Below are 26,352 nucleotides of genomic sequence, written 5' to 3'. Positions count from 1 at the left end.
GGCCAAAATGTCAATAGTACCAAGAAACTTTGCAAACCACTTTTGACACGTTTGATCTGTCACAGCCCCTTCTTCATACACTGCACCAATCTTTGTTTTTTGCACTTCAGTTGCATTTTTACCTTTCTTGACAAATAAAGCATAATACACCAAAAATCGTTGCCTATTTTCTTCCATTTTCAATGTTAAAATGGCTATACAAAAATTCACCATTTTTGATACTTTTTAAAAAACCGCACATTGATATGACAGCTGTCACAAGACAATCTAACAAAACTGTTTTGAATGACATTAAAGACTGCTAAGCACTATTAGAGCCATCGTGGGTGGGGGGGGGGAAATGAAATGAACTTGCTGGCCAGCCCAGCCATCGGTGAGCACAGATGAGCGTGGCTGGAGGGTGCCCTGGGAGCGTTGGGAGGAGATGAGGTTGCCGGAGTCGGCAGGCCATTGGGCAGTATGCAGTGGCCATCAGATTAGGGTATGGGACTATTGTCTTAGGTTTTGGGAATATCATGGAGGATGGGCAGGAGGGAACACTGCGGGAAGCGGGGAGACAGGTTGGGGTTGCAGCCTTCTGCCCTCGAGTGTATTTCAGCCTGACTTGCCCCCTCTCGGCTCTTGGAGGAGAGGCGGACCGGCCCAGTCCCCCAGTGGCTGGAGGGGCCAGCTCCCGAGCTCTCCCTCCATGGGCAGCGCTCTGTAGGCTCTGCGGTGACCTGGTGCTGTTAAGGTTCACGTCCCAGAAGGTATTTGTGAGTTCAGACCAGAGCTCCGCCTCGGCTCTGCCCCCACAGGGAGGAGGGGGGCCCTGGGTTTAGTGGAGCCACCAAGCCCGCCTTCCTTTGGGAAGTGGGACGCACAGCAGGAGATTCAGAACGATGCCTCGCTGAGGCAGACGTTACGCAGGCTTTGTGGTCTTGTATGAGCTGGCAGAGCTGGCCCTCTCTCCTTGTCATTCTTTCCTTCTTGGTCCCGGCCTCTTCCAGCTGACACACGGCTCTGCGCCCAGAGAGAGTGTGCCAACCAACAGCGCTGTAAAACAGAACTCTTCCGCCCTCTGGCGGCAAAAGAAGGCAGGGATTTTGCTGGGCAGAGCCATCTGTTTTCCTCTTCCTGGTGTTACAGAGGTGGTGGGAACGTGCTTGTCTCCCCACTGTCCCAGCAGGGCCTTGGCTCAAGCTTCCCTGAGGGGGGTCTGGCCCAAGGCCCAGGTCTAAGCCTCTGGCAGTGGACATTCCTACCAGCAGGTGGCAGCAGGCCTCTGGCGAGACCCTAGAGCCTATTTCTCCTGACCGCAGCCTCGCCACACCTCTTGGCATGGGGTCCGGAGCCTCTCCTCTAGAAGGACCTTCTCTGTGTCTGCATTTAGGGAGGGGTAGGGTAGACGTGACTCATAGGTGGGCCCTTCCCATGAGGAGATCAGCGTGGGCAGTGAGAGAGATTTGCCGGGCTACAAAACAGCATAAAATGACCTTTCCAAGATGTGGGAGGCAGTGTGGTGCAGGGGGGAGAGGGAGGGCAGCAGGGTTCAGACAGACTGAGTTCTGGCCCTGCTGTAGCCTTCACCTGCTGGGCGGCCCTCACTGGCTGGGTGGACTTGGCATGTTGCGGAATGTAAAGTGACCACAGTGGTAATAGCTAAAACTGATGCAGTGCTTCCTTTAGCCAAGCACTGTTCCAGGTGATTCAATAATTATGTATTTGTTATATATTTAGGTATATAAACTCAATCCTTGACCTTCCCTTGAAGACTATACAATTATGCCCCATTTTACAGATGAGGAAATAGAGGCACAAAGAAGTCGAAGTTCTTTCTCAGGGTCGTGCAGTTGGTGGCAGAACTGGGTGCAGACTCTGGCAGGGCAGTGCTCACCTCCTGGTGGTGCAGACATAGGGCTGGCACCAGAAGTGCCTGGCACCGCAAGAAGGCCTTTTATTCTAGGCAGCCCTATGACTGAGTGGCAGATGAGCATTAAATAAGCGTCTCCTCATCAGGCTCCATGTTTAGCGTCACCGATTCTCCATCTTCCTGGCAGGTTTGGGCACGTGAGCGTGGCGCACCTGCTCTTGGACCACGGGGCCGATGTCAATGCCCAGAACCGGCTGGGGGCCAGTGTGCTCACTGTGGCTTCTCGGGGTGGCCACCTGGGTGTGGTGAAGCTGCTCCTGGAAGCCGGTGCCTTGGTGGACCATCCCAACCCCTCAGGCGAGCAGCCGGGGGCCGGGGACAGCAGGGATGAGCTGCTGGACATCACAGCCCTGATGGCGGCCATCCAGCACGGGCATGAGGCCGTGGTGCGTCTGCTGCTGGAGTGGGGGGCCGACCCCAACCACGCAGCGAGAACCGTGGGCTGGAGTCCGCTGATGCTGGCGGCACTCATTGGGAGGCTTGGCGCGGCCCAGCAGCTGGTAGAGAAGGGAGCCAACCCCGACCACCTCAGCGCGCTGGAGAAGACTGCCTTCGAGGTCGCACTTGACCGCAAGCACAGGGACCTTGCAGATTACCTGGACCCACTGACCACCGTCAGGCCCAAGACAGGTCAGGCCGCTTCTCCTTACCCCTACCCCCACCCCCACCCCCACCCCCACCCCGCCCCTTTGGCTTCACAGAGGACCCCAAATTGTGTTTAAATGGCTCAAGCTGAGGATCGCCGAAGGGCATGCAGAACTCAGCGGGCAGCCCACAGAGCCTGGCACTTAGAATGTGTTGAGTGTAAAATCCAGTGGGGAGTGCCTGTTACACACAGCCTTTCTGGCCCACCCTCCAGAGAGAGGTTTGGTGGCCCTGGGAAGAGCCTGGATGCCTGCACAGCAAGGTCCCTGCTCCCTAACCAGGCGATTCTGATGCAGGTGGTTCTGGGATCCTTTAAGAACAGGGTTGGCAACCTCTTTCTAGTAAAGGTTCAGATGATAAATATTTTAGACCTTGTGGGCCATATAGTCTCTTGTCATTCTTTCCGCTCAATTCTACTAGAGTGAAAGCAGCCATCGTGATATGTAAATGAGTGGGTGTGGCTCTGTCCCAATGAAACCGTCATTACCAATGCAGGCCAGGTCTGGCCCCTGGACGGTGGTTTGCCAACCCTGCTCTAGAAGAATGTGCTCGACCTCATCTGTGATCAGTCCCCAAGGACTAGTTCACATAAAATTCAGCACACTTTCGAAGTTCTTCAACACCTAGTAAGGTGTCCTGTCTCTTTTCCTTTTGCCATCTTTCTGGCATTTGAAGGGCTGTCTAGACAATCCGTAGCAAATCTGCCACATGACACATTGTGTTTCAAATCTTCTAGTTCATCATGTGCAGTAGAACCATGAAACACAATGCCACGCCCAGCCCCAGTGCCCTCTTTCTGTGATGGGCCTGACTTGAGTGACACGCAGCTTGAGCTGTGAAGATGGGCTGCAGCCCTGGCCGGGTGGCTCAGTTAGTTGGAGCCTTGTTCCGTACACCAAAAGGTTGCGGGTTCGATCCCTGGTCGGGGTTGCATATAGGAGGCAACCGATAGATGTTTCTCTCTCTCTCCCCTTCTCTTTTCTCTCTCTAAAAGAAATAGATGTATCCTCAGGTAAGGATTGAGAAAAAAAAAAGAATTACGCTCTTTAAAAAATAACTGAGCGGCAGTGTATGAGTGTGTAGGACTGAAAGGTGGAAATCTGGAGGAAGGGCCAGTTGACGGCCCCTGGACAGTGGGTGGCCTGGGTTCACCAAGCTCCTGTTTTGTTGTCCATACACGGGGACAGGAGCGGTGGCACGTCACACGACTCCCGTGAGGACTGAGTGAGGCCACCCTGGCCCGGAGGGAGTGCCTGAGAGGCACTGGCAGCTGCCGTCACTCCTGTCACTGTCGTCGTGTTTGACAGGGTCGGGCTATGAGCACAGACTCCCCCGTGGAGCGGACTCCGGGTTGAGACTAGCTCTTCGCTCTGTGGCCGGGTGGCCTCGGGCACGTTCACTGTCCCTTCAGGGCTTCAGTGCCCTCTTCCACGAAACCATCCTGATAAATGCACTCACCTTCTGAGGTTCTGGGAGCCACTGTCAGAGAGTGCCTGGGAAATGTGCATCCAGCGCCTGGCACGTAGCTAGTAGCCCTCAGTAAGTGGAAGCTATTATAATGGTTTTTATTGACTCTTCATCCATTTATTCTGCAAATAGTTAGTGAGTGCCTACACTGTATCAGGCACTGCTCTCAGTACGTGGGACCCGTCCGTCAGTCAGCAAATCAGATCCAGCCCCTGCCCTGGGAAACCTTGGCAATAAACAGGGAATAGCTTATTAAATAAAATAAGTCACATAGCACGGTAGGCAGCGAGTGCTGTCGGGGGCAAGGTAGAGGGTGCGGAGTGTGGCAGAGCAGGGGGCAATGCAGGCTGGAGGCCAGGTGGCCGTCTTCAGGTGGGACATCAGCAAGGGCCACACCATGTTATTAATTACGGCAGGTTATTAAATAAATAACAGACCTCAGTTCTTTTTGTGAGATGCCAGGAAGTTCACCCCATGGGGGACTTAGGGGCCCTGGGTCTCCCTCTTGAATTAGCTGTAGCAGGTCGCCTCGGAGGCTGCGACTGTCCTTGGGACACTCTCCACCCCCACTGTGGTTGTTTCTCGGGCTGGGTCCTCAGGTCCACTGACATCAGTGCACAAACTGGAGCCCAGGGTGAGGAAGGGACCGGCCCAGGCTCACTCGACAGCAGGGGCCCAGCTGACCCAGTGTCCTGGGGTCAGACTAGACTGTTAGTGATTCATTTGTACCAGACCGTTGCTTAGCAACCAGCACTGAAGCAGGTGACACTGCTCTTTTCTGTCAGAGGGTCTTAGCCTGAGAGAGTGCCAGCCCAAAGCAAACTCTGCTGAAACACTTAAGGGAGCATAACCTGCTTATTAGAACTAAGATGCAGAGTTGCTCCATAATTGTATTTTACAGGTGAAATCCGACTCGTGGTTCTGTGTCTGTACTTGCTTTAACAGCCCTGAGTTAACAGTACCCCTGCTGGTGTGGGCGCCGGTGACTAGCAAAGATAACAAGAATCGCTCTTGGAGTAGGACCTAGCCATTTCTGATGCCTTTCCCGTCTGTTTTATTGATCCCTGCGACCACCCGGTGGCCCACATTCGCATGTTGTCCCCGTTTTAGCGGTGAGGAGGCAGAGCTCTGGAAACGTCCGCTCATCCCGATACCCTGACTCTAGGCCCAGTGCTCCTAGCTTTCCTGGGGGGCGGGGCACTGATCTGGGCCAGAGGTTTGGCCAGAGCCCCGGGTTTGACCGCTCCATACCTGGAGCTAGTCAAAGGCGGCAGGAAGTCCTACCTTTTATCACCAGTGAGGGGACGGTCCTGACAATGTCTGCTTCCTGACAGGGGCAGGGTCCACACTGGTCAGGCTTGGGGGAGGGTGATGGATGAGCCGACGAGGGAAGGAGGGGCTGGCACTGGGTGGGTGCAGCAAGGCCTGGCTTTGGGGGTAGGCAGGGGTGCACCAGCCAAGGTGGAGGGTGTGGGGTGTGGCCGAGTGGGGGCGATGCAGGCTGGAGGTCAGGTGGCCATCGTCAATGGGACATCAGCACCTGCCGAGCGGCAGGGCTGCCGGGACCAGCATGGGAGCCCATCAGGTGGGCTCTCGCCCGCCCGCAGGGAGCTGTGCCTGCAGGTCTGGGGCGGGGATGTCTCTCGGAGTCACGTGCAGGCTGCTCCGTGTTAGGAAGGGAAGCAAAAATTAGCCGGCTCTTCTGGAGGCCACATGTACGACCTTCACCTTCCTCTGGGCGTAGCAGCTTAGCCTCTCAGGGCATCTGCTTCGACAGTATCTCGTGGTTGTCCGTTTTGTTTTTAGGAGAAAAAAATCATTGTTTCTTTTTTTTTAAATCCTCACCAGAGGATATCTTTATTGGTTTTAGGGAAGGGGGAGCCTGGAGGGAGAGCGGGAGAGGGAGAGAGCAACATTAACACTGATGTGAGAGGGAAACATCAATCAGCTGTCTCCCGGGGAGCAAACCTGCAAGCCTGCTCGTGTATGAGACGATGCTCCAGCCAAGTGAGCCACCTGGCTGGGGCTCATTGGCTCTTTTTAACATTTCCACAGGAATTCAGGTGTCTCCAAGACTATGCTTTTCTATTGTATCTAAAACAGGACACCCCAAAGTTTGGATTGCTTAAAAACTTTGTGAGTGTGGAATGGGGAAATAGCCCACTGCTCATTCTTGTGATTTTGGCCAAGTGACCTCCCAGTGTCTGTCTCTGGAGCATTTCGGACACTCTTTGCTCATAACCCTTCCAGAAGGGCTGCTGGGTTCGGCTGTTACTCAGGCCTCCAATTAGACTGCTTTTGAAGAGGCGGTAATTTTAAAAGCTGGGCTGTGTTGTCGCGCCCTTCTGACTTTTCTGTTATGTGAAACCTTTCCATGCATAACTTCTAAAATCTTTGTTTACCTAGATGAGGAGAAAAGGCGACCTGATATATTCCACGCACTGAAAATGGGTAAGCGCTTTAGAAAATCTTTTTCAATACCTAAGCATTCAGTGCCACAGTCTCCTAATCTAATGCTGATAGTCCTCTTCAAGGCCACCCAGAGCACTTGAGAGAAACACAGGCATTTTGTTGTTTTTTGATGCTGTAGTGTCCCCCAGGAAGGCTCTGACCCTGGGGCCTGGTAGTTCTCACCGCGCTTTACAAGCAGATTGCAGCCTGCCCTCCCACGCCCCTCCACCTCTGCAGACAAGCCCTGTGGTTAGGTCCTGGCTCTTCCCTGCCTGTGAAATACCTGGCTGCCCACCTACCCGCTTCAGTCTCTTTGTGATGAAGGACTCCTCAGCCTGAAATGTCCTCTTCTGATCCAGACCCCGCCTCCAGGAAGCCGTTTTTGGTCCTGGTTCTCAGGCCTTAGCCAGGCACGAGCTCTCCTCTGCATGGGTATCGTCCTCAGTCTGTTTCCTTCCTCTGCACTCTTACGACACCAGAGCTTCTCTCTGTTAGCAAAGATACTTGTGTAGCTGCCTCTGTCCTGCGCAGGCCAAGGAGTGTGGAGTGGGGGCTGCCTCCGACTCCCCTCCGCAGCCCCTGCGGCGCCCCATAGCCCAGCGCAGAGGCAGGCCCAGCAAGTGCTTGTGAAGTGAGCCCACTGGGCGCACATGCCTGCGGTGCCAGGCCCACGGGTCATCAGGGCTCCTGCTTCTGCTCCTAGGAAACTTCCAGCTGGTCAAGGAGATTGCCGACGAAGACCCCAACCACGTGAACCTGGTCAACGGAGACGGGGCCACCCCCCTGATGCTGGCAGCTGTCATGGGGCAGCTGCCCCTGGTGCAGCTGCTGGTGGAGAGGCACGCCGAAGTGGACAAGCAGGACAGCGTGCACGGCTGGACGGCCCTCATGCAGGCCACCTACCATGGGTCAGTGCCAGCCCAGCTCCCGCAGCCGCAGGGCTGATCGGATGCCCAGGCTGAGATAGGGTTCGTGGTGGGGCTTTCTGGTCCTGAGACCTACAGGTAAACCCCGGGGCCATGAAGACGTTGAGACATGCAAAAAAAAAAAAAAAGATTAAAGAAGTACAGGCTCATTCTTTCCTGCGGGAGCCCATCTATGTCCAGATTGCCTGTGACCTCATCACAGTGGCCACGAGAAACCAGGCAGTGGAAGTGTTTTGGCAGAAAGATACATTTCTGCAGGCTGCTTTCAGTGGAACGGGGTGGTTGGTTCATTTGGCGTTTTCGCATTGATGCGCAGTGGCCTCCTTGAGCTGCCCCTGGTGGAAACGAACACAGGCCACTCACACCGTGGGCTTCTCAGAGACGTCGGTGCCAACACTTGCTCTGACCTTCTCCTTTGGACAGATGCCGGCGCAGACTGGTGCTCGGGCGTCCCCTCTCACCGGCATCCTGTTGCCCTGCGGGAGGCCTGCTTCTGGGGGGGCTGACAGAGAGGCTGGGGTCGGCACACAGTCTCACAGTTGCTAGGGGTCTGATTCCAAATTAGGGGCCCCTTCTTTGCCCTCTTTTTCAGGTGATTGTAGCATTTTCCTGCATCCTCTACAAGTGGTTTGTTTTCTGCCTTGATGAGCCTCAGACTCGGTGCGGGGGGCCTGGTCTGGGTGGCAGAGGGCAAGAGGTTTTGGGGCAGAGCCTTCGGGGTCCATTCTGTTAATGGAAGGAGTACCTAGGCTTTGATTGCCGTGACATTCGAGTCTGACCCGCCCAAGGGGTAGGCAGCGGGGTGTGTGAGATGATTTGCCTCTTTCCACTCCCTTCGCACACACTCAGAGCTGGGGCGCTGTAGTTAATATCATGTCAGGAGGAAAGCCATGCTTTCGCTTTCAGTGGGTCTGACCTGGCTCTTTCTTTCCTCCCCAGGAATAAGGAGATTGTCAAATATCTGCTAAACCAGGGCGCTGATGTCACTCTTCGAGCGAAAAACGGGTACACAGCCTTTGACCTGGTGATGCTGCTGAGTGATCCCGGTGGGTTGTTGCAGGAGAAGGGCCGTGGCCCTGTGTGGCCTTGCTCTGGCTGGGAATCAGATAAGCACCTGGGTTTGGAGCACCTGCTTATTGGGGGAGGCCAGTCTCCAGCCCCAGGAACTCGCCTCATGGCCCTAGGCAAGTCGCTCCCCTCCCTGAGAGGGCTGGGCTGGGGCCAGGTAGTCCCTGAGGCCCCACTCTGAGAGTCCGAGGAGGGGAGGCCTACAAGGCGCGTGCCTGCCTCGGCAGTCCACACAAATCCTAGGCTGGTGTCTGTGCTTCGTGGGCAGACATCCTGAGTGATTTAGGAGGAAACGAAAGGGCCCCATGATGCGTAGAATCAGAGATGGAGCAGTGTGTAGCTGGAGGCACCATGCAGGAGGTGTTACCGTTACTGGCCCTGCCTCTCCTGGTCTCCAGCTGGTTCTGCTGCTCTCCTTGCCCCACCCCCAAAGTGTGACAGGCCCTCCTCCGTGTCCTGGGGCTTCCAGTTAGCTGGCTCTAGGGGAGGGCCTCTCTGTTTAGGATCCAGGAGTTCCAGCCCAGAGAGAGAGGTTAAGAGGCTCTCCTGACCCGTAGGCTTTGAACCCTGAGCCTACGTGCTGGGCTGGCCATGGGGGGAGGACTTTGACCTCCATAGTCCCAAGTAGGGTTACTCTTGTTGCTGTCTTAGCTACAGGGGCAGCAGGTGAAGTGTTCTTCCTTATCGCCAGCATTGCCACCCTCCCCACCAATCCCCATACACCATCAGGTGTTTGGTTCCATTTCCTCCCCCTGGAGTGTGAGGGAAGCAGAGTTTCACATCGTCGTGTGGAGCAGAGGTGATGGAGACCGGGGGAAATGACTGAGCCAGCTGGAGAGGAGGGGCCTGCTGCCCAAGGCCAGTCATTGAGAACCAGTCTCTGCCACCCCAGGCTGGGAGACATCACTCAGAACCTGCAGTTACACAGCCAGAGGGGGACAGAGGCCGAATTTGAACCTCTGCCATCTGGCTGCAGAGCCTTCACGTGTTTTAACACAGCACACCCCGGCCCTCCTGTGGGAAGAGAGCTATTTCCCCTTTCTAGTTCAGTGCTGCTGGCCTTCTTGCCACCTTCTGGCAACTTGCGCCTGGGACAGCACCCTCGCATTCCAAGGCTGACGGGGCTCGGCTTGGAGCCACTCCCCGCAGCCCAGCAGACATCTTTGCAGGTAAGACGCTGCCTTTTGTGCCCATAGACACGGAACTTGTTCGACTGCTGGCATCTGTCTGCATGCAGGTGAATAAAGACAAGGGCCGGCCCAGCCACCCGTCACCCCCGCCCTGCTCGAAGGTCCGACAGCCCTGGAGTGTCCCAGTGCTGCCCGATGACAAAGGCGGGCTTAAGGTGTGCCTCTTCCTGTCTCAGAGTGCTTCAGAGAGCCGGGTCCAGGGGCTGGGGGATGCCTGCCGCTTTGTGCTGGCCCAGGGCGGGTTTAGGTGGGGGTGAGGGGGTGCCGGCAGGCAGGGGCGGGAAGTGAGGTGGGGCTGAGCAGCAGGGAATGGCAGGGCCTGGGGAAAAGTGGAGTGACTGTAACCACTTAGTGGCTTCCATGGCTGCTTTGTAAGAATGTGAGTTCATGTTAGCAGATCTTCCTTTTTAGAAGAAACTAGAAATCCAGGTTTTGGTGTGGAAACTCAATTTATAAGTGCAGGAAATATTTAAGATTTCTGCACGAGGTAGCACTGAGCTGGACAAACCGAACACCTCTGCTCCCTCCCAGGCCATCTGTCGGCAGCTTCTGCTTTAGTGTACAGGATATCTGCTGATGGCGCTGTTCTGGGACCACCCTGTGGTCCACAGGCCCCCTCAGCTTCTTCCTGGGAACACCAAAACATGCTCCGGTTGCTTATTTCTAACTGCAAGCCTAGTATTTTTCTTTGGCTTTCTCACCACCCCCATCTGCTCTACTTGTGTAAAGTTGGAAGTCCATTCCCCCCATCCTGTCTGAGGTGCCGGCACCTCCGCAGGCCTGCGGATTTGGCGTTCCTTTCCTGTCGGTGGCTCTCCCCAGGCCCCAGTGAGGCCTCTGCACAGTGCTGCTCGCAGAGGTCCCTCCGTCCCTGTCCTCACTGCCATGTCCCTCCGTAGATCAGGCCCTCACAGCCTTCCTTTGGGCTGCACCGGCGATCTCCAAGCTGTCCCGGGGTTATGAGGACACCCTGAGAGGTGGCAACTGTCCTCTTTCTAGGCGGGGCAGGTGCCAGGCCTTGTATGGACACCCTGCCACCGCTCACACTGTCACTGGGCTGGGGGAGAAGCCATGCAGTGCTAAGCATTAAGGTGTTTGGGGTCGGCCCTGTCTGGGTGTCCGTGTCTCAGTCTGTGCTGTGAGGAGACTGAAGGGCGGCAGTTAGGGTTCACGGCCACCTGCAGCCTATTGGAAATGCTTCTAAGAGCAGAGTCAGGGAGGATTTCGAGAACCAGGGCTTACTGGGGAAGGGTGCAGTGTGGCTGATCGGCGATGCCTGCCATGGCCCCCGAGAGGGGAGGGGAAGCACAGTCACCACCCCCGAGCAGGGCATGCCGGAGCGTGACCTCCGCTCTGCATTCCCTCGGCAGTCCTGGTGGAGCCGGATGTCCAATCGGTTTCGGAAGCTCAAGCTGATGCAGACTCTGCCCCGTGGGCTGTCCAGCAACCAGCCGCTGCCTTTCTGTGATGAGCCAGAGCCTGTGCTGGACTCCACCATGCGGGCAGTCCCCCAGGACAAGCTAAGCCGCTCTGGGCTCCCTGACGTGGCCCCCGCAGTGAAAGACAGTGGTAAGAGAAGGCCGCAGGCGTGGCGTTTCCAGTGGTCAGACCCCAGTCCTCTGCCCTCTGTCAGCCCTCCTAGGCTGACAGCAGAGGGGAGGTGATGTTGGAGTGTGGCAGTGGAGCAGGGTGGCTGCTCTGGGGGAGAAGAGACTCGGGCAGGGACCCAGATGCTGTCAGCGTGGGAGGGCGGGGAAGCTAGTGGCAAGAGTCCTGAGCTCCTGTCCTGCACACACACCCTGCTGAGGGGCCCAAAGCCATCGATAGGCGATTTTCCCCACCTGTCAAATGTGATGGGTCTCTGGCACTGCAAGTGGTTTGAAATAGAACGAGTTTCTCGGGGGGGCGGGGGAAGGGTAGTGAGCTCCCCCGCACTGGAGGTATTCAGGAGCTCAGGCGACTTGACTGGGTGCTGGGGGAGACTGCCCCACTGAGAGGGGAGTTGGCTGGATCATACCCCTTCTGACAGACCCCCGCCCCAGACCCGCTCCTTGGGCACCGTTGCCGAGACAGACCGTTGAGCCGGGTGCCCCGCTGTCTGACCCGGCACGGTCGCGGTTTACGGAAAAGCTGAAAACACGCTCTGAGATACATTTGTAGTGCTTTCCCTCTGTTCAAATATTGAACACCAATTATTATTAAATATTTAATCTCCCAGGAGAGCTGGTTTACCAGGATGAAGGCCAGCCTGGTCACTCGGCCTCCAGCCATGCACTCGTGGGGTGGGGGTCACTTCAGGAAACTCCTGTTTGTCCCGCAGGTCCTGGGAGCGCGAGGGGAGAGAAGGAAGACGCGTTATTGACAACCATGGTGAGTGTGGGACTTTTCTGAGAGCGTTTTAGTCTCTACCAACCATTAGTTTATTGATGCACAAGGAGCGATGTGGGCGTTTGTCTTCCTTTGTGGTGTCACAGATGGGGCTGCTATGAAAGTATGTAACAGTGGGGCCCTGACTGGTGTGGCTCAGTGGGTTGGGCATCGGCCCACAAAGCACAAGGTTGCCGGTTCGATTCCCAGTCAGGACACGTGCCTGGGTTGCAGGTTTGGCCCCCCCATTGGGGTGTGTACAAGAAGCCACCAGTTGATGTTCTTTCTCACATCAATGTTTCTCTTCCTCTCTTTTGCCTTCCCTTCTCCTTTCTCTAAAAATGAATAAATAAAATCTGGTAGAAAGTGTGTAACAGTGGGTACAGCTCTGGCATGGAGGGGCTGGAAGAGATGCCAGCCCAGAGCGTGGGTAAGGCTGTGCCGGTACTTGGTAGCCTGGCGTAAGCCCTGGTCACAGTCTCAGGGGGGCAGCCCTGAGGACAGGGCACTGAGGGGGTGGCAGTTGATGGGCAACGTTGGACATTTTGTTATGGAGAGGCAGGGAGAGAGAGAGGCCTCAGCGTCCTCACCTGGGGACGAGTCAGGATAAGCTCAGCTGTAAGTAATAAAAAGTGTGCAGCCAACAGTGGCACAGATAAGATGGCAGCTCATTTCTCTCAAGTGAGTGAAGTTTCAGGGCTGCTGCATTGTTCCATGGAGTTAGGGACCCAGGTTCCTTCTACCTGCTGGTCTCCTAGGCATGGCTTCTATTCTCAAGGTCACCTCCAGGTCCAAGATGGCTTCCAGACCCCTGGGCATGACTGCCTCCTACCAGCCAGCAGGAGAGAAGAGGTGGCCATGGGTACATGCCAGGTGTCTTGCAAGAATTTTCCTGGAAACACACATTTCTGTTTACATCGAATTGGCCAGAATTGAGTCACATGGCTACATCACACTGCACAGGGGGTTGGGAAGTGAAGCCTTTGCTCCAGGGGGTTGGGTGCCCTGTTGAATAGCAGGGGTGTCTCCTGAGGAGGACGTGGAGGATGGATACCAGGGGACAACCAGTCGTCCCTGGCTTTGGGCTGCTGTGTCTCATGGCAGTGGTTTTCAAATGCAGTCGCCCACGGGAAGATCTCAGCACAGTGCCTGGCTCACTGTGAGCTCCACTGTCTGCCTCGGGCCTTGTCTATGTTCCCTCGCCTCTCCGAGCTTCAGGTGCCCCTGCTCTGAACTGAGAGCCTCCTGGTGGGTGTGGGACGCAAGTCCACCTCCCTCTGAGACCCTGGTCTGGAGTCTGGCCAGGAGAGGGCAGTATTGGAACGGAGAAGGGAGCAGGGAGCAGGGAGCTGAGAAGCTCCCTTAGAAGCCCTGAGCGGGGTCCCAGGACCCCGCCCAGCAGGGGTGGAGCCTGACAGATCGGCCTCCTCCAGCCCACCTTACTCAATGTGTGAATTGGTGTCTCTCACACGGTGACCTGGGAGCTCGTACCGCCTGATACTTGATAATGTTAAATAGCAATGAGAACTGTCAGTAGGATGACAGAAAGACTGTTATTGAAATTCTGGAAGGTGCAGTAAAATATAAAGAAGAAAAATAGAATTGCCTTTGATCACACGTGTGCTCCTGATTGACATTTTGTGACGTCTGTGGTCTGAGCATTTTCCCTGCCATTTCTTGCATCCATGACTATCACACAGCGCTCTGTGTGATGATAGCCGGTACTTAACTCAGCACTTACTAAGCACCGGCCACTGCTTGCCGCACCTTACACACTCACTCCCTTAACTTCTGCGACAGCCACGCAGGGTGGGCACTGCTATCGCCCCCGTGTTGTGCTGAGCCGATTTATTAGCAGTGTTTCATGACCATCTTCTGTGCATCACTGAGCACTCCCTGACCCCGGCCCGTCTGTGGCTGTGACACAACATCCCATCGTGGAAATGTGCCCGCGTGGCAATGAGTGACATCTCCTCCAGACTCTGGGGGTTCTAGCTTTGTTTTTTTAACAGCTCCGATGAATGTGCTTATGCCTCAGTCCCCCCCCTCCCCGCCCCCCCACCGGCCTGATTGTTCCCTCAGGGTGAATATCTAGGCCTTCCTGGGTCAAAGTGCAAGAAGGTCACTGCCCTCCAGAAAGTGTGCAACGGTTCAGAAACTCCCCTGAAGGAGCGAAAATGCCCGTCTGTGGTGGGTTTGAGCTGCGAGTGCCCTCAGTCGTCTTCCAGTATCAGCCCCCACTGCTGGGAGCAGCACGTGTTCACAGACTCTCAGAAAAGCGCAGAGCAGCCATGGTGGGATCCCAAGATGCCCACCCTCTTTCTGCCTGGGAGCTCTGCTGTCCTGCCTCCTCATGCCCTGTAGAGGGCAGCAGTGTGCCCGCCTGCCCCTGGGCAGATGGAAGCTGGCCAGGGAGCCCTGCTGAGTGGGCGTTTGCAGCCATCCTTGCGGAGATGCCCAGCTCCAAGGCAGGTTTAGCTGTGGGATGCCCTTCCCTGCAAAGTACCATCTGGCGCTAAGCTCAGTGTCTTTTCTTAATTAAAGTTAGTGTGGACTGTGCGAATGCTTTTCCTGGACAGTCCACCAGTCCTCATTTGTGTGGATTTTGTACTGACCCCAAATCACATTTTCAAAGTTTAGAATTCAGTGACAGTTAAAAATGTCAGCAGTGGGAGGTGTGGCTGGCGGGGAGGATGGGTGTGGGGGATGGAGGAGGGAGTATTGGCTGGGCTCACGGAGAGCTGGCCTGAGCCTTCCCGCCCCTCACCCCCTGCCCCTTCCACTGGAAACGCCCGGCCGTGGTCACAGGGGTCCCCTTGCAGTTCTGCACGTGTGCCCTGCTTCTCTCCAGACCTTTCCACATTCTGTTCCCTCCACCTGCAGTATCCTTCTCCCCATCCTCACCAGCCGGTGTGCTTTGGCCCTCGGGCTCAGCTCAGGTGCCCCTCCTCTAAGATGCCCTCTTCCCCTGCAGCAAGGAGAGCCTCCCCTGTGCTCTTCCGGCTCCCCTGCCCCCCTCGCTGCACCCCCGCCATCACTTGACTTCACCTCGGCTCTCCATACCCCTGGCCCTGTTCTGATCTTGCTGCCGGGGATGGATGCAGGGGAAGCCGGGAGATGGCACAGAGCAGATGTGGGTATTGCTTACTTGCTGGGGGGAGAGCTGCGGGCACCGTGTGGAGTTCTGGCTTGGGGGAGGGGTGGGGAGGGCCATTGTTGGAGAAGCAGAAAAAGCCTGGAGTCTTTCTCTCAGAGCTGGGGCCTCTCCAAGGTCTTTGACTAACCCTCGGCCTGTCTTTTTCAGCTTCGAAATGGAGCCCCCTTCACCAGACTCCCGAGTGACAAGCTGAAGGCCGTCATTCCCCCTTTCCTACCCCCCTCCAGCTTTGAGCTGTGGAGCTCCGACCGGTCCCGGACATGCCACGATGGGAAGGCCGACCCCATGAAGACGGTGCTGCCCCAGAGAGCCAGCAGGAGCCACCCCCTGGGTGGCGGGGGCACAGACACCGTAAGTCACCCGGCTGACACTCAGATGCGTCATTCACCGCTTACTGCAATCACCATGTGTCGCAGCCAGAAGGTCCTCAGACCCGCTGGTCCAGAAGGGTTAAAGCTTTTTTATTTTTGTCTCATGAGTGATACCTTTTGTCTAATGAAATCCAATAAGGAACTTAATCTGTAAGCAGATCACAGTGTGGGCAGGAGGGGAATGAAGGCAGGAGCGCTCTCTTCTCTGTCCTCTCTCCGGCACCCTGGGGCTCCAAGGACCAGTTCGAAGGCCAGCACTAATTCAGCCTTCCCTTTAGTAGATTAGGACCCGGGGCCCGGAGAGGGGAAGTAATTTGCTGAAGATCACCCAGGTGGGGCAGGCCTGAGACCAAAAATTAGATTCTTGGTTTTTAATCAAGTTCCATGCTACCTGATTGCTCAGGTCCACGGCCAAGAGCAACAGTAGGAGGCAACTAGGTACGCTACTGGAGTTTTCCTGAACCCAGAAGGCATGTTACTTCTGTCCTTTTGGACCGCTGTGGTTTTCGTCTTAGTGGCCCTTGGTGGCTCTGGAACATACTGAGGCATTCTTCTCGAGGCGGGAAGTTATCTCCACGTGTGTGGACTGCCTGCACCTTGGGTACCGTAAATGGGCAAACCCAAGACGGGGAATTCAGACGTGACCTGCTGCTGTGCTCTCAGTGATGAGAGGAGTTCAGCGCCTTTGTCTCTGGGATACAGTGGGGCTGGCCGCTGCGCTTGCTGCTGCCTCCCTGGGCCATTGCAGTGTGGAATCTCTACAGGGAGGTCAAGATCCTAGCCCCTGGAGGTGCTCCGAACGGTCAGGGCTAGTTTTCCTCCGGCCAGCCGTGCACAGGAGGAGTTGTGTGACCCTGGATGCAGGGTGACCCATGGGAACTGACGTCACGGGGCTCAGCCTGAGCTAACGGCCAGGTTGTCAGCAGCCGGAAGGGAGCTCCCATCCCTTAGGCGGCTCCTAGCAGGAGACCAGAATGTGTAGGGCGGATGCGGGCGTTGGCTGTGGGGGGCCCTCGGAATTCCAGGTCTCTTCCCACACACCGTCACCATGACACCTGCCTTATTCTTGCAGACTCCTGTCAGGCCGGTTAAATTTCCATCTCTCTCCAGAAGTCCAGTCTCTCCAGCCAATTCTGGAAACTTCAACCACTCGCCTCATTCCTCAGGTGGCTCCAGTGGGGTAGGGGGCGTGAGCAGGCACGGCGGGGAGCTGCACAGCCGCTCAGGTGGGTGCCCGGGCACTGCCGCTTAGGGGAGGTGGGGAGGCCCCCGGGCACTGAGGGTGTGAACTGGCCCTGGGCCCACCGTGCAGATAGTCCCGGACACAACTGCACACACCTTGTCTTCCTGATGTGATTTTTCAGTGAAGTCACAATTCTGAGTTTCTTCTCTGCCTTTTTTGGGGGGCAGGAGTAGAGACAGAGGAAATAAAGTCTATAATGCTTTATTTTCTTAGAAAACCTTTACAAGAAATTAGGAGAAATGCATGGTGTTTTCATGGTGTTTAAAATCCTTGAAGGTAAAACCTTAGCCTCTCATCCCGCCTTTTCATTGAACAGGTGAGGAAACCGAAGGTCAGAGTGGGCAAGGGTCTGGCCCAGGGACATAGAGAAAGTCGGTGATGATTAGGCCCCAAACCGTTTGTTCTGACGTGCAGCATAGTTCTGTGTCCTCTCCAAGGACACCCAGGACTAACCAAAGCCAGCTTTGCGGAAGAGCACCCTGCTCTGTGCCATTGCACACGGAGCGCCTGTGTCTTGTAGAAAAGCTGTAAGACCAGACGAACCAAAAGATGATAATAATAGCAGTACTAATAAGGTATAATCTCACCCGCTAGAGATCATAATTAACACTCTGGTGTATGTCTGTGCAAAGTCCTTTTATGCATACTGTATTATTTAAGCGGAATAATTTATAGAACTAGTATGTGCGAGGCCTCGCATCAAACCCATTACATGGACTGTCTCCTTCAGGCCCCAACAGCCTGCAAGGGTTGTTCTCCATGTTACAGACGAGGGCACTGAGGCTCAGGGAAGTTAAATACCTTGGTCAAGGTCACACAGCGGTGAAGTAGCACAGCCAGGACCCAATCAGCATGCTGACTTCCAAGTATGGACTGCTCTGCAGCCGTTTTCCTCTTTGCACTCATTGCCAAGTTGGGGATGCCCTTTCATGGCTGTGTGCCTGTGTGCACGGCATCTTTTTAACAGCCCAAGTTCATGCGAGGAGTCACACTTTGATGTAACTGGCTCCCTCTTCCTGAACCCTGAGGCTCTCCTCAGTGTCTGCTCTCCTAGATGATCACCAACCCCTCTAAGGAATGACTCCATACTCCTATCTGCGTATTCAGTCAGTGATTTGCTTAACGTAAGTTCCCTCAGATCAGGGTGGTGAGGTCAGTGGGTTTGCCTGTTTTTAAGGCTTTTGATACATTTTGCCTTCTAGAATGGCTCTGTTTATCCATGTGAAATATTCACTGCAGTGCCCGGCACCTGGCGAATGCCCTGGAAGTGTTAGTTACCAGTGTTCTCGTCGTTTCCTTTCGTAATAATTCAAGGTTGCCCGTGGATTTGGGGGGACGGGGAGAGGGAACGTGCCAGTCAGGGCTCAGTCAGGGAGGCCGGCATCTCCGGGTGCTACGGAGTGAGGAGTTATTATTGACACGCCTGTGGGAGGAGCTGGGGATGTAACGGTCGATGGGGGCAGACGGAGGTCGCGGGAGGAGCCCTGGTGGCACTGCATAGGGGCCGAGGCAGGAATTCAGGACAGGGCAGCAGGCGTCTGTGCCGGCTGGAGGCTGGCTGAGCTGGCCGTGGTGTTGGGAAAAGCGAGGACAAGCTGACCTTGCCAGCACTGCATCTTTCACCACCTCGTACCGTGATGCCTTCATCACATGATGGCCACTGTCCCCCCACCACCTTCCAGTTCTCGTGCAGAGTCCTCTCGTGGTCAGCCCTGACCCAGAACCCCATGGGGAGGCGTCATGGGCAGAGTGGTTCTGGCGTGTTCAGGTCGGCACAGGAAGCCCGTCACACACGGGCTGCAGTCCCTGGGCCTGTGGCCGGCATTCCTGTTCCTCTCTCCCCAGGTGGCAGCATAGACAGTGTCCTGTCCCAGATCGCCGCCCAGAGGAAGAAAGCAGCTGGACTGTCTGAGCAGAAGCCCGTCCATCGGTCAAGTCCTGTTGGGCCAGCACCTGGGTCCAGCCCTTCTGAGCATCCAGTCTCCCCCACAGGTGGCGGTGGTCCCGGCAGCAAGGTGCTCGTTCTGTGTCTGTCTCCTCCTGTCACACTCACAACTTCCGTCCTGACAGCCGGGCACTCGGGCGGTGCCACATGTGTGGAACAGGCCCCTTTCGGCAGCTGCTCCTGGGTTTCCTGAGAAGGGCTGGGTGGTGCGGGCAGTCGCCCATATCACATGGTCCCTGGTACACATGGTCACCTCCCACCTGACCTCGGGGCACCAGCAGGTGCCTCATCCAGCCCCACGTTGCACACGTTTGTTTACTGATTAGAGCGAAAGGGTTCAGGGTATGGGTTCAGGGCCAGACTGCCAGGGTTCAACGCTCAGCAGCACACTTTAGCATTTAGGAGGGGGCCCTGGCCCCTGGGGAGCCTGTGTGAGTGCCAGCTGTGTTGACGTGACTAGCACTAACCTTGCTCCTTCCTTGCACGCATCTTTGGAGCTTCTGCTCTGAGCCTGGCCCTGCCAGCAGTGAGGGTCCTGCAGTGAGTTGGGGTTTCGTGACGACTGTGTCCTTATGGCACAGACAGTCTCGCCTCAGTGTGGCAGGGGCTGTCGTGGAGAAGGGAGGACGCCCTGCCACGCTTCGGGGCACCAGCGACGTCTAAACGGGGACCTGAAGGACAAGGAGTCAGATGGAAGGAGCTGGGTGTGGGGCTCTTCTGGAGTGAAGGGACCGCATTCACAGCCCTCCAGAGGCCAGGGCGTGGCAGAGGGGAGGAGTGGACAGAAGGTCGGCGGGCAGGACAAGAGCCAGGGCCTCAGCTCCCTGGTGTGACTCCATCCCTCCAGTAAGGCAGCCCCAGAGCCGCCACCGCACTGTTGCTGCCTGCGGAGTTTGTGAGGGACAGGAAACCCTAACTGCCTCCTTGGAATGGGAAGTCTTTTCATGTCTTCACAATGCCCCTTCCACCTCCTGGGCTCATCCACGGAGGAAGCCCGCAGAGTGTGAACGTGAACTGGCTCCTCCCGAGGTGGCCCTCCGTGTGCCCCGCCCCTCGGCGGTGCAGTAAAGCTCATTGCCTCCTCTGAGAGGACCCCAAGCCCGGGTGCAGCCCCATTCTTTATCATACTTTCTAGGTCTTAACTCTTTCCCTGAGAACAGTTAGGTCACCTGAGAGCCTCACCCATGGACCTTTGCCCAGGTGTGCCTTCAGAGGGTGATGTTTTAATGAGGAATGAGAAATAGTCTTTCTTTTCTGCCCAACCACCCTTGGCTACCAACTTTTTGTTGTTCAAAGTCCCTTTGTGATCGGACCTATGTAATTAGGTTCCTTTTACAATATAGCCCCAGAGGAAGTGTCTCACTCTGTGTGCATTAGCATATTTTCCATTATATTGTAAATTACTTGTGTAAAGTGATATGGATCTGTGCAGTTGAGTTCCTTTTAGAATTTGGCTCTGGAAAAAGTGTCTCTACTGATACTTGGATGCATTTTTTCCCCTCAAATAGTAAGATTTATATAATTATTGTATTTTTCTTTTTGCCTTTGCTGCTAGGAAACTCAGAGCTACTCGTTAAAGTAAATTTGCCAGTCTGGGCTTTGATGTAGTCATCCTCTGTTGCCTAAAGTTTTGTGTTTCTATTTTGATGATCTTATCAGATGCATTAGAGATTATTAGCTTCCTTAAATTGGTGTTGGACAAAGGTAGACATCTAAATTATAAACTATATTAATTATTATCTCACTTGAATGCATCTGTCACATATAATCTATAAAGAGTATATTCTGATGAAAGGAAATTGCATCAAAAGATGCATTTAGGAAACAAGAAACTGGGGGAATGATCCAGTTCAATGATCGACTAACATTCTTGACATAATGACATGCTGTAACCTTCTGGTTTCTGGGCTCCACCCAGGGTAACTGAATGAAACTCTCAAGGCAGGGTCTGGGGAACCTGCTTCCCCCCACCCCCAAGAGTGCTGCAGCCAGCCCAGCTCAGGGCTTTCAGAAACCACTGCCTCCATCAGAGGACACCAGGAGTGGGCTTTCTGTCAATGGCTCCAGAGAATGGAGACACGAAGTACTTTCCAAAGACTCCCTTAGGAAGAGTTAGAAATTAGTATTCAAAATATGAGCCTCCTGAATCTGGTTTTTGTACTTTGCTTAAAACAAGCTGTACTGTGATAGTGGCGTGTTCACGAGGCGTGACTGCCAGCATGTTTGTGGATCAGCGTGAAGGGAGCCTTGGGAGGCACGGAATGGCACGGGCAGTCAGAGCATTTTTCTACACTTTCCAGACCTCTGAAAGCCTACAGGAGTCTCTCGGCTTTCTGTTCCCACCCCCAAAGCTCGGTGGTTGAACACAAAAAGCATGTCTTCAGCTCATGAATCTGTGGGTCGGCCATGGAGTCTGGACTTAACTAGGCAGCTCCTCCGGTCTGGGGGGATCATGTGCATGTCTGGCTCTTGGCTGTAGTGACCGGGATAACAAGGCCATGTGTGTCCACAAGCCTGGACGTGTTCTCGTGGCAATGGCTGAAGCCATGCGTTGAAAAACCATCAAGTTGTGTAAGCAAATAAACACACCCAGCGTCGGAGAACATAGAGGGACGTGGCAAAGGAGGTGAGTCCAGGGAGGAGTGGAGATACGGCTGCTCATGCAGTGAGTCTCCTGCGCTGAGGACATGGAGGATAGTCCAGGTATCTCAGAGCACCCGAATCCTACATCCACCTGCCCCTTCCCAGTAATGCTGCTCACAGGTTCAGAGTATTGCTTTCCTATCCTTTTGGCTGGGGAGATCTGTTTTACAGGGATATACTAATTATTTTCTGCTTAATCAGAACTTTCATTATTGAATGTCTCTGTGGGAAAGAAGAGGGAGAAATTTATTAATAATATAGGCAGCTAATTGATACAGTCTTTTAAAACCTAAGAAAGGGACTTTTTTTCCACTCTAGTTTAGTTAGAAGGAGGGACTGAGCAGGAGAGATGTGCCCATTTCCAGGCATAAACTTAGCTTCCACTATCATACCTTTTTTTTTCTTTTTAGTTTCTAGAGAGAGAAAGAGGGGAAGGGAGGGAGAAAGAGAGAGGGAGAAACATTGGTGTGTGAGGGAAACATCAGTTGGTTGCCTCCCGCACTTGCCCCCAACCAGGGACGGGGCCCACAACCCAGGCGCGTTCCCTGACCAGGGATCGGACTGGTGACCTTTCACTTTGTAGATAGTACCCAACCAACTGAGCCACACAAGTCAGGGCCTATCGTACTTTTAAGGTGTTCAATTTTTAGCAAAAATTACAAGACATATGAAAAAGCAAGAAAAACTACACTCCCAAGAAGCAAAGCAATCATCAGAAGACTCTCACTTAGATATGACTCAGGTGTTGGAATTATCTGACAGGGCGTTTAAAAAACTACCATTAATGTGTTAAAGGTTCCCATGGGAAATTTGAACCACATGCAAATTATATGAGTAACTATTTCAGCGGAGAGATGGAAACTACAAGAAAGAAGCAAGTGGAAATGCCAGAAGTCCATGGAATGTAACAGAGGCGAGGAATGCCTCTGATGGACTCCTAGAAGCCCTGGCAGAGTCCAGGAAAGAGTCAGTGAGATTGAAGATGGGGCGATAGAAATCACCCAAACTGAAACGCAAAGAGAAGTGAAAGCAAACCCAAGAACAACAACAACAAAAACAGAGCATCCAGAAGGGGTGGGATAACATCAGACGCTCTCCCACACGGATGAGTGGGATCCCTGAAGGAAAAGGGAGAGAGAGAATGGTGGGGCGGAAGGAGTGTTTTTAAGTAATGGCCGAGAATTTCTCCAAATTGATGATAGATGCCAAAGCACAGATCTAGGAAGTTCAGAAAACACTAAATAAGACAAATGTCAAAATGAATACACCTGCTCATATCATGTAAACTACAAAGTAAACAACTCTCAAAACTCAGCAATAAGAAATTAACAGCAAATTTAAAAAATGGGCCAAGTGTCTGAATAGGTACTTCATCAAAGACATGCAAATGGCAATAAACATATGAAAAAACTGTTGAACATCATTAGGTATTAGGGAAATGCAAATTAAAATCACAGGGAGGCAGAACTATACACCTATTAGGATGGCTAAAATTAAACAAAAAATTAAAGATGCAAGTGTTGATGAGAATGGAGGACTACTGAAACTTTCATTCATTGCCGGTAGGAATGCAGAATGGTACAGCCAGCTTGGAAAAGTTTGGCAGTTTCTTATAAAACGAAACATATACTTAGCATATGAGCTGGCTATCTCACTCGTAGGCATTTACCCAAGTGAATTTTTAAAAAACTTCTGTTTGTGTAAAAATCTGTTGGTGAATGTTTATAGGAGTTTTTTCATGATCACCCCAAATGGGAAACACCTCATCATCAGATTCGTGGGTAAACTAACTGTGGTACGCCCATGCAGGGAATACTTCTCAGCAATGGGAAGGAACACACTGCCGATAGCATGCAGTGACTTGAATGAGTGTTAAAAGGCATTGTATTGATCTAGACCCAAAAGTCCACATAGTGTATCATTCCATTCATATGACATTCTGGAAAAGACAAAACTACAGGGATGGAAAACAGATAAGTTGTTTTTGTGGGTTGGGGTCAAGGGAAGGACTGACTAATCAGGGACAGCACAGGGAATTTGGGGGTGACGGACTGTTTGGTATGGTACTCTGTTGGTGGGTACACAACTCTGTGCACTTGTAAAAACCTGTAGAATTCTACACAACAGAGTCATTTCTACTGTGTGCAAATTTTTAAAATATCAACCAGGAACCAAAATAAGATGGAATTCAGACTATGACAGCAGATCTAACTGTATTATGAATGAATGACATAACCACACTGTAGGAAGTGGGGGAAAAAACATGTCAAGTGGATTTGGTCAGGCTAAGGTAAAGACAAAAAGGGCCGTACGTAAGCACTGAATTCTACGTGAAAAGTTTTTTTTCTTACAGGGATGTAGCTTAAATTCCAAAATCACTTTATATATGTATACTTTTTGCATATCTATGTACTCTACATGAATATAAGGTTGAACAAAGTAAATATAATATAAGCCCAGGTTTTAACTGTCAGAGATTGAAGTAAAGGGGGAAATGCTAGAGCAAACCCTGTGGATATTGGATTGCAGTCAGGAGTAGCAGTGTTGAACCATTATGAACACATGCTTATACATATAAATACACACATGTACATATGTACACACGAGTGGATGAAGAAACATGGCTATGTGTGTATGTGCGGGCCAGTGTGCTTCATATGTTTCCTCGCTCTGTCTACTGACAGGACCTGGAAACAGTGACATCCCAGTAGCAACGAGCAGTCTAGTTCGCAGATTTTGTTTTCTAAACTCCATTCTCCAACAAAAAGGACCAGGCCTTGGAGAAGTGGTTTATTCCAGTAGTGGGTCAGTGAGAATATGGGCTGAGCCTGAAGCATTCCGTGCTGTCAGAAGGTAAGGAAATGCTTTTGAAAAGAAAGAAGAAAAAAGACGGGCATGTTTAAAGGACACAGGAGCCAGCCTGGAAGGTCTCAGTGGCCAAAGCTGGACCAAGTTGAGTGACTCTAAAGAACGATAGTATTGGATTATAGCTCAAGATGAAAATAAATATCTGTGAGCCCATCTTGATATGAATAAGTAGCCGAATAAGTGAGGCAGAAGGAACAACTCTTCCTTACAGAAAAATGCCAGATAGTAAAGGTGGAAAGAATAAGGGAAATAGCAAGTCGCTGTTGGAACATCTCACTGGTAATTGCTCCATACAACAGGCACCAGAAAAATTAGTGGGTTAAACTTTAAGAAAAAACAAGATATGTAGCTCAAAATATCTTCCCCCAAATATTTCTTTATTATAAAGGGAAAAACTAACTTCACCGGACAGACACCAACCCCCTTACCTGAGTGATGAAGGTTAACATCGGTGACAGGCACTGGTCTTTGTGCCTCCTGGGATGAGGGGCAGAAAACCATGCCTCACCTCTGTGGTCCTTGACCCCAAGACCCATAAGTAAATCTAATTATGAGAAAACATAAGAGAAACCCAATCTGAGGGACAGTCTACAAATACCCACCCAGGACTCTTCAGAACAGAAACATTAAGGTAAGGAAAAGGCAGAGCTGTGGAGCCCACACAGATTGGAGGAGGGCACTACGAGTCAGTGCCACCTGGAACCTGGACTGGATCCTGAACTGGAATCGGGGTGTTAGCGGAACAAGCAGTGAGTTCCGAGTCCAATCTGTAGTTTAGCTAACAGGATGTCCCAATGCTAATTTCTCAGTTTTGGTAATTGTACTCTGGTTCTGTAAGATGCTAACATCAGGGGAAGCTGGCTCAGGGATACACTGGCACTCTGTTCTTTTTCATTCTTCCATACATCTAAGAGTATTTCCAAATAAAAAAAAAATTAAGTCACACACCAAGAGGAAATGTGTCCATTGGTGAGAGGCTGGAAGCAGCTGGTTTGGGTGAAGGAACATCCAGAGCAGAAAGGGACATGGCGTATAATGAGTCACACTCCCATCTCCACGCTGGGTTAACTGAGAGGTAAGGGGACTTGGCCAAGGACACAGCGCTGGCAGGGGCAGGACTAGTGCCCGCATTCCCTGACTTCGTGGGTTGTTTTTTCCATCCCACCCCCTGCTCCACTCCAGGGGAGGGTTCTCCTGTAACTGTTCTGATAAAGCTGTTTCTGCTTTGCATGTGTGTGTTTTTAAAACAGATTTCATACCTCTGGTTCAATGTCTTATTGCGGGTTCCCTGTTGTGGGTGTCTGCTTTAACCTCTTCCACCTTCCAGGCGCTAGCTGTGTATTTGTCTTATTCTTTTGTGCAGAAACTGGAGACAAGCAAAAGGCCTCCTTCTGGAACATCCACTACCTCCAAAAGCACCTCCCCCACCCTCACGCCCTCCCCTTCACCCAAAGGCCATGCCGCGGAGTCCTCGGTGTCCTCCTCCTCCTCCCACCGGCAGTCCAAGAGCAGTGGGGGCTCCAGCAGTGGCACCATCACCGACGAGGGTGAGTCCCCTGAGGCCTGGAAACCCCACCCTTTCCTCTTCACCATGGTGACCTGGCAGGTGCCTTTAATTGCTATAACCATCCTGGGTCTGGTTTATCTGTTACAAACAAACAACAACACTGGCCCCTCCCCTTCCCTGATGCCACCTTGTATTGTCCTCTTCACTGTGATGAAGATGTGGTGAGCTGTCGGATGTAGGTCAATTTCATTTATACCCACAAACACACACCTGTGGGAGTGTTTCCTCAATGGCAGTTAGGCACCTCCCCCTGAACCTTGTGTAAATCGGGATTCATTCAGTTGCAAGTGATGGAGTCTTCACTGAAACTTGTTTATTTTTTTAATGTATTTTATTGATTATGCTATTACAGTTATCCCATTTTTTTCTCCCCTTTATTCCCCCCCGCCCTGTACCCTCCCCCCATCCCACCAGCATTCCCCTGCCTTAGTTCTTGGCCATGGGTCGTACATGTAAGTTCTTTGGCTTCTCCATTTCCTATGCTATTCTTAACCTCCCCCTGTCTATTCTGTACCATTTATGTTTCTTATTC

The 26,352-nt window shown here is 53.0% G+C and overlaps 1 protein-coding gene across 1 annotated transcript in view; it reads left to right on the top strand.

Annotated features, from left to right (window-relative positions):
• Positions 1 to 26,352, top strand: part of ANKS6 (ankyrin repeat and sterile alpha motif domain containing 6) — a 48,781-nt gene that overhangs the window by 6,046 nt on the left and 16,383 nt on the right. The window contains exons 2-12 of the mRNA XM_045840882.1: positions 2,040 to 2,542; positions 6,431 to 6,475; positions 7,179 to 7,383; positions 8,341 to 8,447; positions 9,666 to 9,814; positions 11,030 to 11,228; positions 11,980 to 12,029; positions 15,331 to 15,534; positions 16,627 to 16,780; positions 18,643 to 18,812; positions 25,617 to 25,800. Coding sequence (XP_045696838.1) covers positions 2,040 to 2,542; positions 6,431 to 6,475; positions 7,179 to 7,383; positions 8,341 to 8,447; positions 9,666 to 9,814; positions 11,030 to 11,228; positions 11,980 to 12,029; positions 15,331 to 15,534; positions 16,627 to 16,780; positions 18,643 to 18,812; positions 25,617 to 25,800 — 1,970 coding nt within the window. The remainder of the gene's footprint in view (positions 1 to 2,039; positions 2,543 to 6,430; positions 6,476 to 7,178; positions 7,384 to 8,340; positions 8,448 to 9,665; positions 9,815 to 11,029; positions 11,229 to 11,979; positions 12,030 to 15,330; positions 15,535 to 16,626; positions 16,781 to 18,642; positions 18,813 to 25,616; positions 25,801 to 26,352) is intronic.

The sequence above is a fragment of the Phyllostomus hastatus genome, unplaced genomic scaffold, assembly GCF_019186645.2.
Source record: "Phyllostomus hastatus isolate PE091 unplaced genomic scaffold, TTU_PhHast_1.1 phas_contig_34, whole genome shotgun sequence".
Lineage (NCBI taxonomy): Eukaryota > Metazoa > Chordata > Mammalia > Chiroptera > Phyllostomidae > Phyllostomus > Phyllostomus hastatus.
The sequence above is the reverse complement of the archived record's forward strand: the minus strand, read 5'-3'. Positions and strand labels throughout refer to the sequence as shown.